At 50.8% G+C, this 16,525-nt stretch overlaps 2 protein-coding genes across 4 annotated transcripts in view; one reads left to right on the top strand and one right to left on the bottom strand.

Moving 5' to 3' along the window:
- The window catches only part of UBE2R2 (ubiquitin conjugating enzyme E2 R2), a 92,220-nt gene extending 86,434 nt beyond the window's left edge, over window positions 1-5,786 (top strand). The window contains exon 5 of the mRNA XM_007176865.2: window positions 2,487-5,786. Coding sequence (XP_007176927.1) covers window positions 2,487-2,706 — 220 coding nt within the window. The 3' untranslated portion in view covers window positions 2,707-5,786. The remainder of the gene's footprint in view (window positions 1-2,486) is intronic.
- A 2,025-nt stretch (window positions 5,787-7,811) lies between these two features.
- The window catches only part of UBAP2 (ubiquitin associated protein 2), a 99,312-nt gene continuing 90,598 nt past the window's right edge, over window positions 7,812-16,525 (bottom strand). For 2 of the 3 annotated variants that reach the window (XM_007176873.3, XM_007176874.3), the window contains exons 20-29: window positions 13,176-13,371; window positions 12,283-12,374; window positions 12,071-12,118; window positions 9,613-9,691; window positions 9,184-9,389; window positions 8,812-8,911; window positions 8,620-8,727; window positions 8,409-8,476; window positions 8,150-8,329; window positions 7,812-8,065 (exon numbers count right to left, since the gene is read on the bottom strand). In XM_007176873.3, the coding sequence (XP_007176935.2) occupies window positions 7,970-8,065; window positions 8,150-8,329; window positions 8,409-8,476; window positions 8,620-8,727; window positions 8,812-8,911; window positions 9,184-9,389; window positions 9,613-9,691; window positions 12,071-12,118; window positions 12,283-12,374; window positions 13,176-13,371 (1,173 nt within the window). In that variant the 3' untranslated portion in view covers window positions 7,812-7,969. Of the gene's footprint in view, window positions 8,066-8,149; window positions 8,330-8,408; window positions 8,477-8,619; window positions 8,728-8,811; window positions 8,912-9,183; window positions 9,390-9,612; window positions 9,692-12,070; window positions 12,119-12,282; window positions 12,375-13,175; window positions 13,372-15,676; window positions 15,803-16,525 lie in introns of all 3 variants that reach the window. The other variant, XM_007176866.3, reaches the window with a different exon arrangement.

The following is a 16,525-nucleotide window of genomic DNA, read 5'->3' as shown; positions in this document are numbered from 1 at the left end:
CTCATGTGACCTTTTATCAGTTAACTTTTGGGGGTTTTTAATATTTCCATCTGTAGAAAAAAAAAAAGAAGGTATTAAGCTCAACCATTCATCTCTCAAATTATATCCTACATAGGATATAAGATTTTCCTAACAGTACTTAAGGATTGGTAGAGCCCCAAGGACAGTTGCAGTACATTCTGTGACTTTTCAAAGTCCCTGTCTATAATAATCTAGTTGGCATGATACCATGTGATATGAAAAAAAAAATGCATGTCATCTGACAGCTGAATAAGTTTTCTGCCCACTGTAATCAGCTTTAGACCCTCTCTCTAATCCAGAGTCATTTAATGAAATTACAAGGATAGAATCTGGGCATCTGTATTTTGTTTTTACCAAGCCACTTAGGTGACTGGTATATACCAAGGATTGAAGATAACTAGTGTAAATAGTGAAGACCTGTAGAAGTTTAGAGTGAGAGTGGACTGAGGATTGGAAAATGGGAATGCTTCATAAAATAGTCAGGACTGGAGCCTAATGTTCAAGGAAAGGTAGGATGTAAGGTGCAGTCTTTCTCCTTAGAGAGCTCGTACTTTTGTCTGTAAACAAAGAAATGAACATGTAATATGATAAGTGCAACTATTGAAGCATAAACAAGATACAGTGGAAGGAACATATAATATGGTTCCTAGGAGAGAGAATGCCTCATAACCAAGAATTTTTCAGGGAGAGAGAAACATGCTTGCTAAAACACGGGTGTATAATAACAGCATGACAGACACATCAAGAGTATTGTAAATTCTGATTTGAGAAGTAATGGGAAATTAAGAAACGCATCAGGTCTTAAAAGACACTGAAGTCATAAGGTGGGTTTGGGCCTTAATCTTAGAGGTGTTGGAGTGTCACTTAAGGATTTTGTGTGAAAGGATAATCCTATTTGAGTTCCAAAAGAACACGACTGACCAGGAGACCGGCTGCGGTTTGAGGAGGCTGAGATGAAGACTAAACTGACGTAGTAACAATCAAGAATGAGAAAACAGATTTGAAAACATTTAGGACTTTGGAGTAGTAAGAGTTATAATTTTAGGAACTGAATACTCCATGGAGGTGGACAATGACTAATGCAGACTTGCTGAGTTAGGATTCCTATAGGGAGCGTCAGGACGGAGACATCCAGATGCTCAGATAAGGGTACAGAGCTCAGAAGAAAAGTTTAGGCTGGACCCTGATGATTTGAGAGCTATCAGCATGAAGGGTTAGAACCATGGGAATGGACAAGATGGTTCAAGGAGAAGGCTGTGAGAAGAGAGATTCAAGCCTGAAAGTCTCAGCAGCATCAGGATGTAAGGCAACAGGATCCACCAAGAGAGGTCTAACTAAAAGACAGGGAGAATAGTGGTTGTGTTTTTGTGGTTTTTTAAAAGTATTTATTTATTTACTTGGCTGCACCGGGTCTTAGTGGCAGCATGTGGGATTTTTTTTAAGCTGCGGCATGCGGGATCTTTAGTTGTGGCATGTGAACGCTTAGTGGTGGCACGCGGGATCTAGTTCCCTGACCAGGGATCGAACCCGGGCCCCCTGCATTGGGAGCACAGAGTCTTAGCCACTGGACCACCAGGGAAGTCCTGAGAATAGTGGTTTGATGTTTTTAAGTTAAGTTTTTCTAGTCCCTTGAGGGGTCGAATTTTCATACTTGTTTTCTAGTCCCTTGAGGGGTTGAAACATTAACCTTCATGCATTCATACAGTCAGTATTTGTTGCACAGCTGTATGTGCCCAGGCGGTGTTCTAAGCACTGGGGAAGTAGAATTAACTAAGACAGACAAGGTCTCTGCTCACATTCAGGGGCAAGGAGAACAACAGAAAAATGAACAAATGAGGAAGATGAGTAGGGTAATATGAAGGAATGACAAGATGGCTGCTTTAAATTGGATTGTCCAAATAGGCCTCCTCTAAGGTGACATATAAGTTAGTACCTGAGTGACAAGAAGCAGTCAACCGTATGTAGGGCAGAAGAGCAACTGGTCCTCACAGAAAAATCAACTAGGTATGTTTGAAGGTACTAAAAATCCCCAGAGTGGCCTGAATGTTTTGGAATTGGAGAAAGTAATGGGTGGCGAGAATGAAGTGGTAGGCAGGTGGATCATGCAAGACTTTAGAATCCAACATAAGATATTTGGATTTTTCTCTAAGTAGGAGGATTATTGAGTTGTTGGGGCTGCATTCTGAGTTTAGTGCGAGGAGACAAGGCGGAAAACCTGAGGTGATTGCTGGCCAACCAGCATGTGAGGTCCATGGCTTTAAACGCCCTTCAGAAGGGTCATTTTTAAGTGTCCTTCACAATGGTACCTGATGGGCTAGAACCTTTGGTGTAGTAGAGGGTATCTTGTCAAAGATGCTTTCAGGTAGGTAGGTACTTAAGTTCAGAAACCCGTAAGGAATTTTGGATTGTTTAGGCCAATTATAAATCCATCTTCCAGAGACTTACATAAACTATCCTCCCTTCAGGAAACAGGTGTCAGCCACTAAAGCCGAAGCAGAAAAGGATGGAGTGAAGGTCCCCACGACCCTGGCGGAATACTGCATCAAAACTAAAGTGCCTTCCAATGACAACAGCTCAGATTTGCTTTATGACGACTTGTACGACGACGACATTGATGATGAAGATGAGGAGGAGGAAGATGCCGACTGTTACGACGATGATGATTCTGGGAATGAGGAGTCGTGACGTGCTCCTTCAAGGCCCCTGTACTGCCCTGCCGTCTCAGGCCACAGGGAGGGGAGCAAGTGGGGACCTAGCAGTGGCCCCTCAGCAAAAACCTATCATGGGGGTGGGGAAAACAAACACGGCTCCTGGTGACTCCCCTTACGGATCTCAGTTTGCTCCTTTTTATGGACCTCTTAATGGAGAGAAACTAATCCTCCACAGAATGTCTGAATTCTTGCATTCTTTACCCATCCATCACTGTATTGATTTTTTTTTTTTTTTTCTTTCTTTAAACCCAAACTCCCACCTCACTTTGTCTCTGCAAAGTGTTCACAGCAAAACACGTTTGGTCTGTTTTTAGATTCTTGAAGAATTAAATAGTCTTTCATCAAGACGTTTAATGTGTTTAAAGCTGGGAACCCATCGGGAGTTCACAAGTGCTGCATATGCTGGGTAGCAAAAGAAAAAAAAAAACCGTAAAAGCCCCACAAAACAAACTTTTTCTTAACAAAGCAAATTTGCCAAGTTTTAGCTGCTCATTTACATTAGTGTGTGTGCATTCGTTCAGCCCCATGGTGGTGAATTTTCTTTCCCTTCTTAAGGCTGGGGTACAGCAGGCTTCAGGGACTTTGTTCCGAACCTGATGAAACGTGTTCCTAAGGGCACAGGGCCCTTCAGCCTAACAGAGGCCTCAGCTACTCTGAGGAGAAAGATCAGATTTTGTTTTTTGAAATCGATTGGGATCTAAAGCCTGAAATAAATATTCATACTTTACATAGAACTGATTGCTATTTATTTTGAAGGCAGAGTTATTTTTTTCCCCCAGGGAGTGGGGAGAGAGTGGGGATTAGTGTGTGTGTGTGTGTGTGTGTGGAGTCTTAGTGACGGGAACGAAGAGTTAAAATCACTATGCCGGTTTTGGTTGATGCTGCTGGGGGAAAAAGTCAAACTACTGGTGACCACTGTTGGGAGAGAAAACATCTGTTTTATATATTTAACAAACAAACATGGCCTTTCCCTGAAAGATAGATACACTCTCACCATGAGGATTTTTTTTAAGTAGCGAGTTTTAATTACTCAGTATTAATACTAGGTGCATGTGTTAAGATTTTGGTTTTCATTGAGCTGCTTATACTGATAGTGGTAACTGTGGATATATGTGAGACATGAGTGACCGGTTCCCGCTTTTCTCACTGGATGTGACCTGGACTTTTCTCTCCTTTCAATGTGCTCGGGCTGTGGAGTGCAAGCGGAAGTTGTGCATGGAGCTTTCCCCTGAGCTTCTTTGACTCTTCTGGCAGAGCCAAGGGAGTTGGCTGCAAGCAGTGTCTGGGCAACGCTAGATCTTCCTGCCACGCAATTGCTGCAGCCTTGATTTCCCCAGTGTTGATCGTGTGTTACTTCAATCAATACCGAGTTCCATCAGCCTTCACCAACCAGGGACTTCTTCAGTACTTGGCGATGATTTTGGTTTTGTATGGGGGCGGGTCAGTTCACAGGAGGGCAGTGTTCTTTCAGTGGGGAAAATACCGCTAGAAACCTACTTCAGATCCCTGCGCGCTAGCGTCAACTCCTTTTCTTCAGATCGTATAGCTTAGAAAGAACGAAAGGGTTGATGAGGGACAGGGGTAGGATGGACCCTAGGACGCAGTCGGTGATACTTAGGTCCTTAGTTCCTCCTTCCTTTCTGATCTCAGGGTTTTCATTCGCTCTTCAAACTCTCCAAACGTTTGCCAACTAATTCCCAGCAGCCTTCTCCGGAATCTAGTCTTAAAAAAGTGGGAATGTTGAACGTGCTAAGGTTCACATGGGACACTGTTGAGCCTGGTCCCAGAATCTGTCCAAACTCCATGGCCTACTTGCACCCCTGAGTCAAGTGACTCCAGTCAGATTCAGAGAACAGAGCAGCTCTCCTGTGACAAAACACTTGAGTGCAAACTCACTCTCGTAGAAGGACGTTGAAACTAGTTTTTCGCCCCACACATACTCAATGCTCTGATCACCCCCTATCAATCAATCACTCCACACTCCCAAAACACACGCGTGCGCCGCGTGCTTGGTCTTAAGCTCTCTCGGAGCCCTAAAACTAAGCCTTTTCTCTTCCTGCCAAAGCGTCTCTCCCCCAGGGCAGGCCAGACTCCTTGGCACTGTGGGAGGTGCTGTGCTGCTCAGCCCTGCCCCACAGGCCCTGCTGGCCTCTGTTTTACGTTGACTCAGAGAGCCAGGTGGAGGTTGTACCTCTCAGCCTTTGGGGTGTTACTCTTGAGAGCTGGGTTTGCCTCTGATGAGAGTAGTCAGTTCCAGAAAAGACTGGGGTGTGTTGATTTGCTAGGAGGTGGGACATTCTGATAGCTCAGACTGACTTGTAAAACCCAGGTGCTGGTTCCAGAGCTCTGTCCTGCGAACACATACTATGGCAAAAGAAAACTGAAGCACGTAACTTCTTTCAGGAGTGGAGATCTCAGGCTTAGGCCACAACCTTGTGAGTACAGTTGTGCTGATTATTTGGTGTAACATGAATTCAGGATCCATCCTGCATTTTTAGGTTCCTTTTGGTTCTAGTGGAGGCCTCTGGATGCTCTTCAGGTCTGTGTATTTTGAGGCTGGGTGGAGAAAGTATATCATGAGTCTGTTGTTGCTTCTCACAGTCTTCCCCACTTTTATTTCATATCATTCCAGAGTTCTTTTCTATTAGCCAGACTTTTTTGTAGTCCCTTCTTTCCTCTTCCCTGGTAATTATTTGCTTCTTTATTTGCTGGTTTCCTTATGTTTGGAAAATACATAGTAAGCTTTTGAAGGGGAAAATGTGTAGTTCTCCACTGAAAATTAACTCTCTACCCTCCCATCCTGGTTTTTAAAAAGGTTTACATTTACAAAGATTCAGATGCAATTTTCAACTATTCTGAAACCAGCAGGACACACCTGACTTTAATAGTTTTCTTAGCTGAAATTGTAGATGATTTTCTTCAGTTTAACTTATGAGAAAAGATTATCTGATGCATTTTGTGTTCAATTTCCCCTTTAGTGGTTTATTTTTGTCTTTTTCTGCCCATCTGTCTACTAATAAAATGTGAAATAAAATATACCTGTATTGCTACTTCCCCATGGGATGACCCTCTTCTTTTTTGTGTATTAAAATTAAAAGGTGGTCTTAATACTTCCTCTGTTCCCTTGCAGATTATGCACAGGACTCAGCTGAAAAACTAAAACAAAAATGAAATCTTGCTCACCTGCCTTTTGACAGTCTGCTCAACTCACCTCCTTGCAGAATAAATATCCCCAAATCCTTACTAGCTTTTAAGAAAGGTTATTAAAGACAAAGCCATTTGTTAACCTTAATTCTGAAATAGGGCACAATCTGCCAGTACAAGTAGGTCAGTGAAGTGATGGAGGAGTGCTCCACTGCCCTCCTTAGGCAAGTTTTTTGTTTTCATTGTCACTTGTCAACTTCCCGCTGCTAAAAGAAGGGATCAGGAAGCAATAGATCACATAATTTAGTAAGTTTCAGTTGTGGACACTGACCTTTTTTTTAAGCCAGCAGTGCTTGACCTATCTGACGAATGACCATTGATTTTGGAGGTCAAAAACAGACAAGGTAAAGACTGTACCCCTGGGCTGGTTCTGGCACGCTGACTTGAAACGGGACGCTATAATGCCTCGGGCAGCACCGCAAGGCCCTGAGCTAGCTGCCAGGCTGGAATACAGCTGCGCCTCAGACAAGCATGGAGATCTGCCTCCTGGCGGACACATGCATAGTTTTACAGCTCCAGTTCCTTCTGGACTGGTGGCCTGGAATCAAGAGGGAGGAGCTTAAGAGAAGTCAGAATCCTGCCCCCAGGTGAATGGTTCCTTGGGACTTTCTGGAGCAGATATTTAGCCCAGGACCCACTTACCTACTTCACACCACCCTGGCTCACTAGTCATCTGTCCCGCCACAGTCCTCGACGTTCAATCAAGATTGCATTTGGTTGATGAAGACCAAAGGACAGAGAGGTTTAGCTGTGTAAACTTACTCTCTCACAAGCCTGGAACTGTATTCTCAGAGTTCTTACCTTTGTTCCTTTGGAAAAGAAATTACCCTACCCTAATATTCCTGTTGACAAGACCCTTTTAGAGACTGCCTTGTCCCCTAAGTCTGTTACAGAGTTGCAAGAAAAACAAAGGTAACCGTTGATAAGCACTGCCTGTCAGGAGGGTTAGCTACCTTGTCTGCTGTGTCCTTTACCTTTTCCCTCCCTGAATGCTGATTGTTTTGGGGCAAGAGAAGGGCCCAGCAAAGCAAGGAATACCCACTGAAGCCCTGACACCCTGTTATCAGAAGCCTGTGACCACGTGAGCTCTACTTCAGCCCTGTGAAGTCCAGGGTCCCTGGAACCATAATGAAGATGGTCTCTTCTGATGGTCTCAGAGCCCTGAGCTCTCCCTGAGTCACACCACACAGAGACCAAGTATGCTCTCAGAACTTTATTAGGTGGAGTTTGGGCAAAAGAGAAAACCTCTGAAACAGTCGCCCACCTGGTTCAGGACGACTGGAATAGAGGAGCCTTTGCTTGGAGACATGCTGTCACTGAGATGAAAGCATATCTTTGATTCTTTTTTTTAAAGGGGAGCTGACTGGCTGAGTATCTCTGAGTGCAAATTCAGATTATTTTAGAAATGGTCAGCCAGAGGAAGGCAAGTGTCTGGGGACAAGACCAGACCAGAAGCCGAAGCCCCTGCTCTCTGTGGAGACAAACAGGTGCCACCTCTTTGTGGGTGTGGGGCAGGGCTATCTCTCTGCCATTCCCAGATCAAGGTTTGGAGGGAGGGGAACATGAAAGATGACAAAAGGACCAGTTTCTCAAAAAGCAAGGGATAAAATAATTACACAGGGATGAAAACTCAAATAATGGTTTACAAGGGAGCGAGATGAGTCGTGATTCTTCATTGGTACCTGACCCCAGTACCCAAACTGCCTCGAGCCAGCCCTTCCAGACCCTGCCCGCCGGGGGGCTCTGTAGAAGGCCTGAAGGCAGAAGGGGGGAAGGGGGCTGCTTCTGCTACAGCGGGAAGGGGCTTGAGTGGGGAGAGGAGCAGCTGCTCCCCCTCCCCCAAGCCTTCTACCACATTTACAAATACATACATAAATACATTACATACAGCAGGGAGTCTGGGAGGCAGGCTCCCCACAGAGGCTTGGCTGACACAGTTGCACGTCTCAGAAGCTCTGGGGAAGGGCGCCGGGCTCCGTGTGCTCTCTCCTGCCCGGGGTAGGCCCCGCCCCGGCCCACCCCCTCTTCAGGGTTCAGTTTGTCCAGTATGGAGAGTTGCCGTAGGCAGGTTTGGAGGCTTGCGACTTGGGCTGCAGGGAGCTGGGCTGGCTGCGCTGACCGGAGCCGCTCTGAGGAGGAGGAGAGAAGGCTGTCAAGGCTGGAGCGGAGCCCCCAGCCCAGGGCAGGATTGCCGCCTGCTCCACCGGGCTCACCTGAGCGTCCTGCGGGAGGTGGTGGTGCAGCAGCTGTGAGTGAGGCTGCTGGTGGGCGGGCAGGACGTGCACGAGCGGTGAGGGCGCGTAACCGGGGCCCAGGGGCCCAGGGGAGCCCAAGGCCGAGGGCAGGCTGAACGGCGGCGGGGTCCCCGCGTGAAATCCCTGCCTGTCGAAAGTCTGCAGGGCAGAGAGACGACAGTGAGGCTCGCTTGGCGGCACCCCGCCAGCCCTCCCGCCAGCGCCGGCCCTCCCTCACCTGAGTCTTGCTGTAGACGGACCCAGTCACGTCAGGGAGGCCGGGGGCGCTCGAAGACGCCGACACTCCTGGAAGGAAAAGCGGCTGTTCCCACGGCAGCTGGCCCCAGCGCCAGCCTGCCCCGCTGCAGGGGCCCTCTGGGGCAGCCTCGCCTGCGGAGGAGTCAGGGGAGGAGACGACTGCTCTGGGCCGCAATCCTGGAAAGGCCTACCTTTGCCAGGCCCAGAACCTGCAGACTTGCTCTGTGCCTGCGATGATCCACCATAGCCACCCTTGGTGTAGTCTCCCGCTGCTGCCCCCTGGCTCACGTCATCGTAACCTAGCACGGCAGGGGACAAGAGGCGCGTGTGAGCTAGGCGAGCCTGTCCTTCCCGTGCCTCTCCGTGGCGGGATCACCCCTCACCTGCGCTGTAGCTGTGCTGGCCGTAGCCACTGGCCTGCTGGAAAGGGGTGCTGGGGCTGCTGAGGCTCACACCGTGCTGCTTGGCTGAGGCCGGAGGGACCTGGTGGCAGGCAAGCAGGAGAGGCATTAGTAGGGGGACAGAGGCAGGGGAGCAGGTCACCCCGGCTTAGCCTCAGGCAGCAGGTGGCACAACCACTAGGGAGGCGTCTTCAGTAGCGCAACACGCTAGATCTCAAAACAGATGGGAAAGGAACCTCGCCCCCAGCCTGACTCATTCCTCAAGGCCAGGTGACACTCTTGAGTGGGGACCTGTCCCTCCCTCCCTGCTTCTGCTCCCTGGAGCTGGAGTAACACCCCCCCCCGAATACTCACAAACACGGTGGGCCCATACTGGAAGGCACTGGGTACGCCTGTATAGTAGGGGAGGCCAGTGTAGCTGTAGCCAGGTGGCAGGGCAGGGTTCAGAAAGGGCTGCTGGGCTGTGTGGTGGGCCTGGGACTGGCTCTGCTGGGGCTGAGCCAGGGTGGTGGCAGGTGCAGGGGACGCAGAGTCTCCTCGGCCAAACTTTGTGACATCACCTGGGAGAAACGGGGCACTGAATCCAGTCACTGCCCCCTATCCAGCCAGGAAAAAGCCAGACTGGTCCCTGGGAACAGGAACAGGCCTGGCTGCCAGCTCAACAACAGGAAGCTGGCAGGTCTCTGCAGCCCTTCTGCATCTGTTCCCAGACTCCTGGGATGAGCCACAGGCCAGTCCAATGACCACTCCGCCCCCATGCCTAACCCCTTGAACAAGACTAACCTGAATAGGGATTATTAGCGAGGCTCCCATCTCGAGTGGCGAGGGCTGCGGGTGTAGCGAAAGGAATCCCATAGTAATCCTAGGAGAGACCAGAGACGTTCAGTCAGCACAAGAGCCTCACCCCACTCCCCGGACAGCAGAACCTGCAGGCAGTAGGGGTGCTCCAGGCAATGCCACGTTCCCCAGGCCGACCAGACCGCAGGGACGTCACAGACCCACCACCAGAGGGCAGCACTCGCAGAGAATTCAAGACAAATGGTGCCGGTCAGAGCTGTGCAATGTGGCAGGCACACAGCATGTAGACACACTGACCAATCCCTCAGCCTTCCCTGGGCAGAGCCATGGGAGGCCCAGTCACACACATCCATTCCACATCACAGATGGATGCTGGTGAATGTCAGGGGCCAAACCAACTCTACTGGCTTCTCCAGTGACAGGGATTCTAAAGGGCAGCTAGGAAAGTTAACTGGACCAGGAGAAACCTGAGAAGGAGGAGGAGCCTAAAGGGTTTAACAGAGGTCAGGTCCTGAACTAGGAGAGACCACCCACTCTGCCCTGGCAACGCTGACTGCACAGGAGTCAGGAGAAGTGTGGATGCTGAGGCAAAACACAGTGGAGCTCTATGAAGAAGGGGAGGCCTGCCCTGACCCTCACTCACCGCCCAGGGCTCTGGCAGCCCTGGACATACTGCACCCCGGGCCTCTGAGCCGAGGGAAAGCCCTCCTGCTTTCCTCGTGGGCAGCAGTGTCTAGGAAAGGCACCTACAGCCTCCTTTGGCCCCATCTTCCGGACACCTCCAGGAAATCCACGGCACCCTCAGACCAGAACCACAAGAGAAGGCAGGGCTAGGAAAGCACAGTTAGTAGAACACAAGCGGGGACAGGCCTGGAGGAAGCCAGGAGGGGGAGCTCTTTCACACAAGAAAATCCAAAGGTGGAAATGAGGCACAAAAGTACCAGAATCTAAGAAATGACCAAAGGGGAAAATGAAAGAAATGCATCTCAAAAGGCAGGCTCAGAGGTGATTGCTTCTAAGGCACAAAAAGACAGAAGGAATATGAAGCAGCCCAGGATGATTCCCAGGGCTAGAATCCCACGGAGTCACTCCTAGGGGCCCGACCAGGCACCACCTTCAGACTCATTCAGGACCACCTCCTGCATTCCATCTCTGATGCCCTGGGGCTCCTGGCTGCAAGGTTTCCTGAGTGTCAGGGGGACTAGGGCCACTTCTGGTTTCCCTGCAAAGCCCTAGGGCTTAAGGCATCCCCAGAAACCCTAAGTTCTGTTTTCCACCCTAGAAATCTGTCATCATGTCCTCAATATCCTTTCTGGGCCCTCCAGGGACATGGGCAGCAGCTGGAGAGTTCCGCAGTCCCCTTGAGCAGTAGTGTGATTGGCTGCTGGTTTGCACACTGGGGGAGAGCTGCCTAGCTACCAACCTACGGAAACATTCCAAGCAGATGAAAGAGTCTTCTGAGAGACACGAGCTTCAGCCACTGGGCCTGGGAGGTAGAGGTGGTGCCTGCAGCTCCCCGAGCTCTCTGTGGCCAGCCCAAGAGGAGCTAACAGCAGTGGAGAGGAGTCTGAGGAAGGACGCCTTCACCTTCACTTGGGGAAAAGGAAAGACCATACCCAGGAGAGTTGACATCGGGGTCCAAATAGCTATTTACTCCCAGACAATATGACAGATGCCCCGGTCTGCTGCAAATGATCAGGAGTCTGGGAAACGCCAGACCAAGAAGGGGGTGGCGGTACAGGAGCCCGCAGGCTGTGCGGGCAGGGAGCATGCCTCGTCCTGTACCTCTTCTGCACTGCAGTCCTGCTCACGTGGCCATCCCACAGAAGGCCCAGGGCTTCAGCCTGGTAGCAAGGGCCAGAATAAAGAGGCAATGCTGCCCTCAGAGTGAGGCTGCAGCAACCAGAGAGATCCTGGGGCCAGCGTTCTTATACACGGGATGGCAGGCTAAACCCAGAAGGGCCCTTGAAGACTGCCGGCTCCAGCCGCTCACTCAGAAGAACAAAGCTGCCATCACGAGCATCACCAATGGCCACTTCAGAAGCCAAAAACACTAGATGGTACTTCGGAGAGGACTTTATAAAAAGTCTAGGGGCAGGTAAGCAACGCCACGTCCTGTTTGTTTGTTTGTTTTGGTGGGGGGAGGGGTGGAACTCGAGGGAAGAGAAGGACCCACGTTTGGTAGGGACACTGCCTACGGGGGCCCCAGGTCCCAATGATCTTCAAGATCCCCAGGCACGAGCACAGGACACTCGAGTGCCCTGGCTGTAGGTGCACCAGGCACAACCACCAAATGGAAGCAGCTTTCTCAGCTGTGGTGCTGAGGGAAGTCCTCAGGCCGAGCGTCCTGAAGGCCAGACAGGGTGGCAGTCAGGGCCGTGCGGGTGAGATGCGCGAGACTCAGAGCCTGAATCTCCCCGGCCACCACCCCAAACCCACTCACCATCGGCAGCCGTGACTGCAGCATCTGGAGCTCGTCATAGCCATAAATCTGTGTGAGGACCAAAAAGGCTGTTAGATGCCCTGCCTTGACGGAGTCTAGCCGGAGAAACGCCCGGGGTCCGAGCGGCAGAGGTGGGCTCAGGGAAGGAGCAGCAGCAACCCGAGGCCCCCAGGTCCTGCCGGGGGCCGGCCCAGAGCCCCCCGTGCGCTCACCGGGTAGGCAGGAAGCAGTCCTCCGGGGCCCACGAGGTACTGGCTGTGCAGCAGGGGAGGCGCCCCCTGGGGCAGGCTGGGGGGCGCTTTGCCTGTGAAGGCAAACTCAAATGGAGTGAAGGGGCCACCACAAGGGCGAGGTTCCTCAGGTACTGTGGGCACGGCGGGTGTTGAGCCCGCTGTCACGGCACCGTCCCAGACGACGCCACGGGCAAGAGGGGAGGGCCGCAGCCGAGAGAAACGGAAGCCATGCTAGGGGGCGGGGGAGACAGAGCACGTGCCACCACATCCAGGCTGTGTTACCAGAGGGGTCCGCGCCCTGCGGCACGAAACACCGCCACCCTCTCCTGAGGGCCGCACCGCCCGAGAGGGCCCGAGCAGCAGGGACCGCCTGCCCCTCACAACAAAGCAGGCCGGGCAGCGCCAGGAGAGGCACAGCTGGGCCAAAGGCGGGCGAGCCGTTGCTACCAAACCACAGTGTGCTGGGCCCACACAGACCGCCCAGGTCCGGCTGCCGGGCGGCCGCACCGAGAGCAGAAGGAGCCCATGAGAGCTGCTCCGTCATCTCAGCTCCAGCGACGAGCGAGGACAGAAGAGAACGGGGAGCTACGAGCACGAGGGCTGCCAGGAATCTGCCCAGGGGAGCGTGCCCCCCAGACGCTGATTTCAGCACCACCCAGAACCTGGCCCCCCACGTTAGCTCTGGAAGATCCGGCCTCAAGAGGTGAGTGGAACAAAGAGGACAAGCAAGTGGCGGCAGAGCCGAAGGGAGACTGTGAGCTTCCGACGCTCGTGGACCACCCCCCAGGCCTGCCCCCCTCGGCCTCCTCCCGGGAAGCGGAACGGCACCTTCGAGGGGCGGGGGAGCCGGAAAGGCCCCGGGGGGCACACACCTGAGGTCACCAAGGGCGTGGCCCTGGCACTGCTGCTGGGGGCACTCACAGCGGTACCGCCCAGGCAGAGGCTGCTGACCGTGTTCATGCTGCTCGGCAGGCTGAGCCCTGAGGACGCGGCACTCGAGGCACAGGTTGCTGCCGTTGAGAAGGTGGCTGAGGACTGGAGGGAAGGGGTGCTCTCCACGCCGGCATGCTGGCAAGACAAAAGCCAGGACACATGGATCTGGGGGCAAAGCACAAGAGTGCACAAGAAGCGGCCTGGCCTGTGTGCCCGCAGTCTCAGACGGACCAGTGTGCTCACCGTGGCCTCTCACACTGCAGCCAGATTAGGCCATCGGGACACAACTCATCGGCTGAGCTCTCAAGACCATTAAAATGGAGATTTACGACCAAAAAACCCTCCTAAAAAATCATTAAAGTTGCTCAGGCTTTGGTAAGTGAAACAAAGCACAGACACAGATGAGCACAGAGCATCTCAACATGAGGTGAAAACCCACCTCACAGAAAAGCAAGGAGCCTCAGGAGAGTCGAGCCTGGGGCCACAAGCAGCCCAGCCCAAGTCAGAGCCTTCCTGGCTCCTCTGACCTTAAGTCACAGGTGGCCAAGAGAGGCCTTTGCTCCAGGATCTGGGGACGCTTTGTAGGTCACCAGGGACTACCAAGCAGGGCCCGGCCCGGCCCTATGCCTGCCCGACAAGAGCCACCGAGGAAAGAAGGGCAACGCCTAGCAGAAAGCTGTGAAGAGCCTGAGTGCCAAGGGTCCTGCCCAGCTGCTAGTGAACAAGGCATCAGGAAGGGCTTCAAGGGCTGAGGGGTGGGTGGAAGAGATACACCTGGCTGGGCAAAGCAAGGGTCAGAGAGGGAGGAAAAGGCTCTGTAAGGCTGAGACCAGCCTCCAAATCAGAACTTGCGCACAACAAAGAAGCCGGGAAACTCCTGGAGGGGAAGCTGAAGAAGAGGAAGGACCAGGAGAAAGGGGGCCACCATGTGCTCTGCTTTCCACGGCGCACACGGCGCCGTGAGGGTCCCAGCCCCGCGGGCAGCCCTGCCCACCCGAGCTCTAGTATCCAGAATCGGCTCAGCAAGTGAAGACCGCTAAAATTAGGGTCTCCTGGGGCTCCTCAGGATTCCCGCTCCTTCCGCCTAGATGGACAGACAGAACCAGGGAGAGGAGAGCCCAGGGTAGGGCTGGGGCTGCCCAGCACCCACTCCACGGTCCCCTGTGTGGAGCCAAGGGCACCCGCCACAGGATCAGGAACGGTTCTGACCACCGCACTGTGATGGTGGCACTGGCCGCACAACCTTTCAACCTCAGGATTAAAAAAAAAAAAAAGAACATTCCCAGATTGGGGAGTACGGGGAATCCACGGGAACTCCAGAGTCATCCAGCAAGCCTCTCCTGCCTTCAGTGGACCCTGACGGCGTTCCTGCATCTGCCCCCTCACCTCTTAAATCTGAGGGAGACAAGTTGCTGGCTCGCTCAGACCATCCGACGGGGCTGCCACTCAGTTCCTCAGATGGGCCCAGAAAAGCACAGCTGCACCAAACCTTCCACAGAACACGCAGGGCAGGAGAAAACACTAGATTTCCTTTACAGACAAGGTAGGAAAGACCTGGCTCTGATAGACTACGATATATCCGACTATTCAAAAATCAATTCATACAATGACAAACCTAGGAAAAATATTTGCACTTCCCATCACAAAGGGCTACCTACTAAGTCTCCCAACTACAGAAATAAAGACCACAGACCTGACAGGAAAATGAAAAATGTAAACAGCTCACCCAAAAGGAAATTAATGGCTTTCCAATAATATAAAATAGATGTTCAAGCTCTTTCGATTAAACACTATACTGACAGGTCATTTTTCTATTAACACATTGGAAAAATACAAATATTTGGTAACATCATTTCAGGAGGTCATGGGGAAAGAGGACATTTCATTCTTTGCCAGTGAGATCTAAGTGGGTTAAAATCACTATGCAGAGCAACTTATATAAAATGACAAATGCCTAGCAATTCCACCTCCAGGGTTTACCCTCCAGACACAGATGCACACGTGAAACATGTGCAGAAGGTTATATACATCGTTGTTTGTACAGGCACATCTTGTGTTCTTGTGCTTCTCAGATACTGCATTTCTTACAAAGTGAGGGTCTGAGGCAACCCTGGGTCAAGCAAGTCTATCGGCACCATTTTTCCAACAGCATTGGCTCACTTCCTCTCTCTGCATCACATTTTGGTAATTCTCACAATATTTCAAATCTTTTCATTATTATATTTGCTATAATGATCAGTGACCTCTGATGTTACAAATGCAAAAAGATTACAACTTGCTCAAGGCTCAGGTGATGGCTAGCATTTTTAGCTAATAATATATTTTTTAATTAAGATATGTATGTTGTTTTTGTAGACATGTTATTGCACACCTTAACAGACTACAGTATAGTGTAAACAAAACTTATATGCACTAAGAAATCAAAAGATATATGACTCACTTTCCCACAATATTCCCACGGTGGTGGTCTATAACTGAACCCACAGTATTTCCAAGGTATCAAGACTGAAAATGGCCCTAAAGTTCCATCAGAGGAGGCCTGATTAAATAATGTAATGCAGCAGAGCTGTGAAAAAAAGAACAAAGAACTCTGATTCAACACAGAAACCTCCTGAAGATACACTGTTAAGTGAGGGAAAAAGATAAAGGACACTATGTAGAGAATACTCCCATTTATATTACAGGAAAAGAAAAAGGGTAAAAGGAAAACTACTATGTATGCATTTTATGGGTTTATAAAAAACAAACTAGAGGATCAAGAAAATAGTAGGAAAAGGGGTACAACCAAGTAGAAAAGAGACAAAAACTTTTCAGTATATATCTTTCGTTACTGAATCTGTGACGACGTTAGCAATTGTACGAGGCGATTCTGGCTGTGGCCATTGGGACTGTAAGATTTGGGGTTTCCTGCTAAGACACAGAGTGCAGCTAGCCCATGAGAGCAAGAGCTCTGGGGTCCAACACACAGTGCCCGGAACAGGAGGCCAGCTCTGCAGGGCTCACAAAGGGGACAGCTCAGGGCTCCCACTGGCCAAACAGGAGGCACTGGCTGGTGGGCAACTTACTCCAAGGGCAGAGATATTCACACCAATCTCTGCTATGAAGACAGTGATCTATGTGTTTTAAGACAAAGAATTATGTGTAAACTGATTTCGCTTGGAAAGCTAGAGTATGAAAGCCACGATGTTAGCCAGATCCTGATAAAGGATAGGACTTGAACCTTTTCCATCGCTTCATTCTACAGCGAAAGATTTGACTTCTTCTTCAGAGGAAACAAATTTCTCCCAAT

The sequence above is a fragment of the Balaenoptera acutorostrata genome, chromosome 6 (assembly GCF_949987535.1).
Source record: "Balaenoptera acutorostrata chromosome 6, mBalAcu1.1, whole genome shotgun sequence".
Lineage (NCBI taxonomy): Eukaryota > Metazoa > Chordata > Mammalia > Artiodactyla > Balaenopteridae > Balaenoptera > Balaenoptera acutorostrata.
This window is presented reverse-complemented; position numbering and strand designations above follow the sequence as displayed.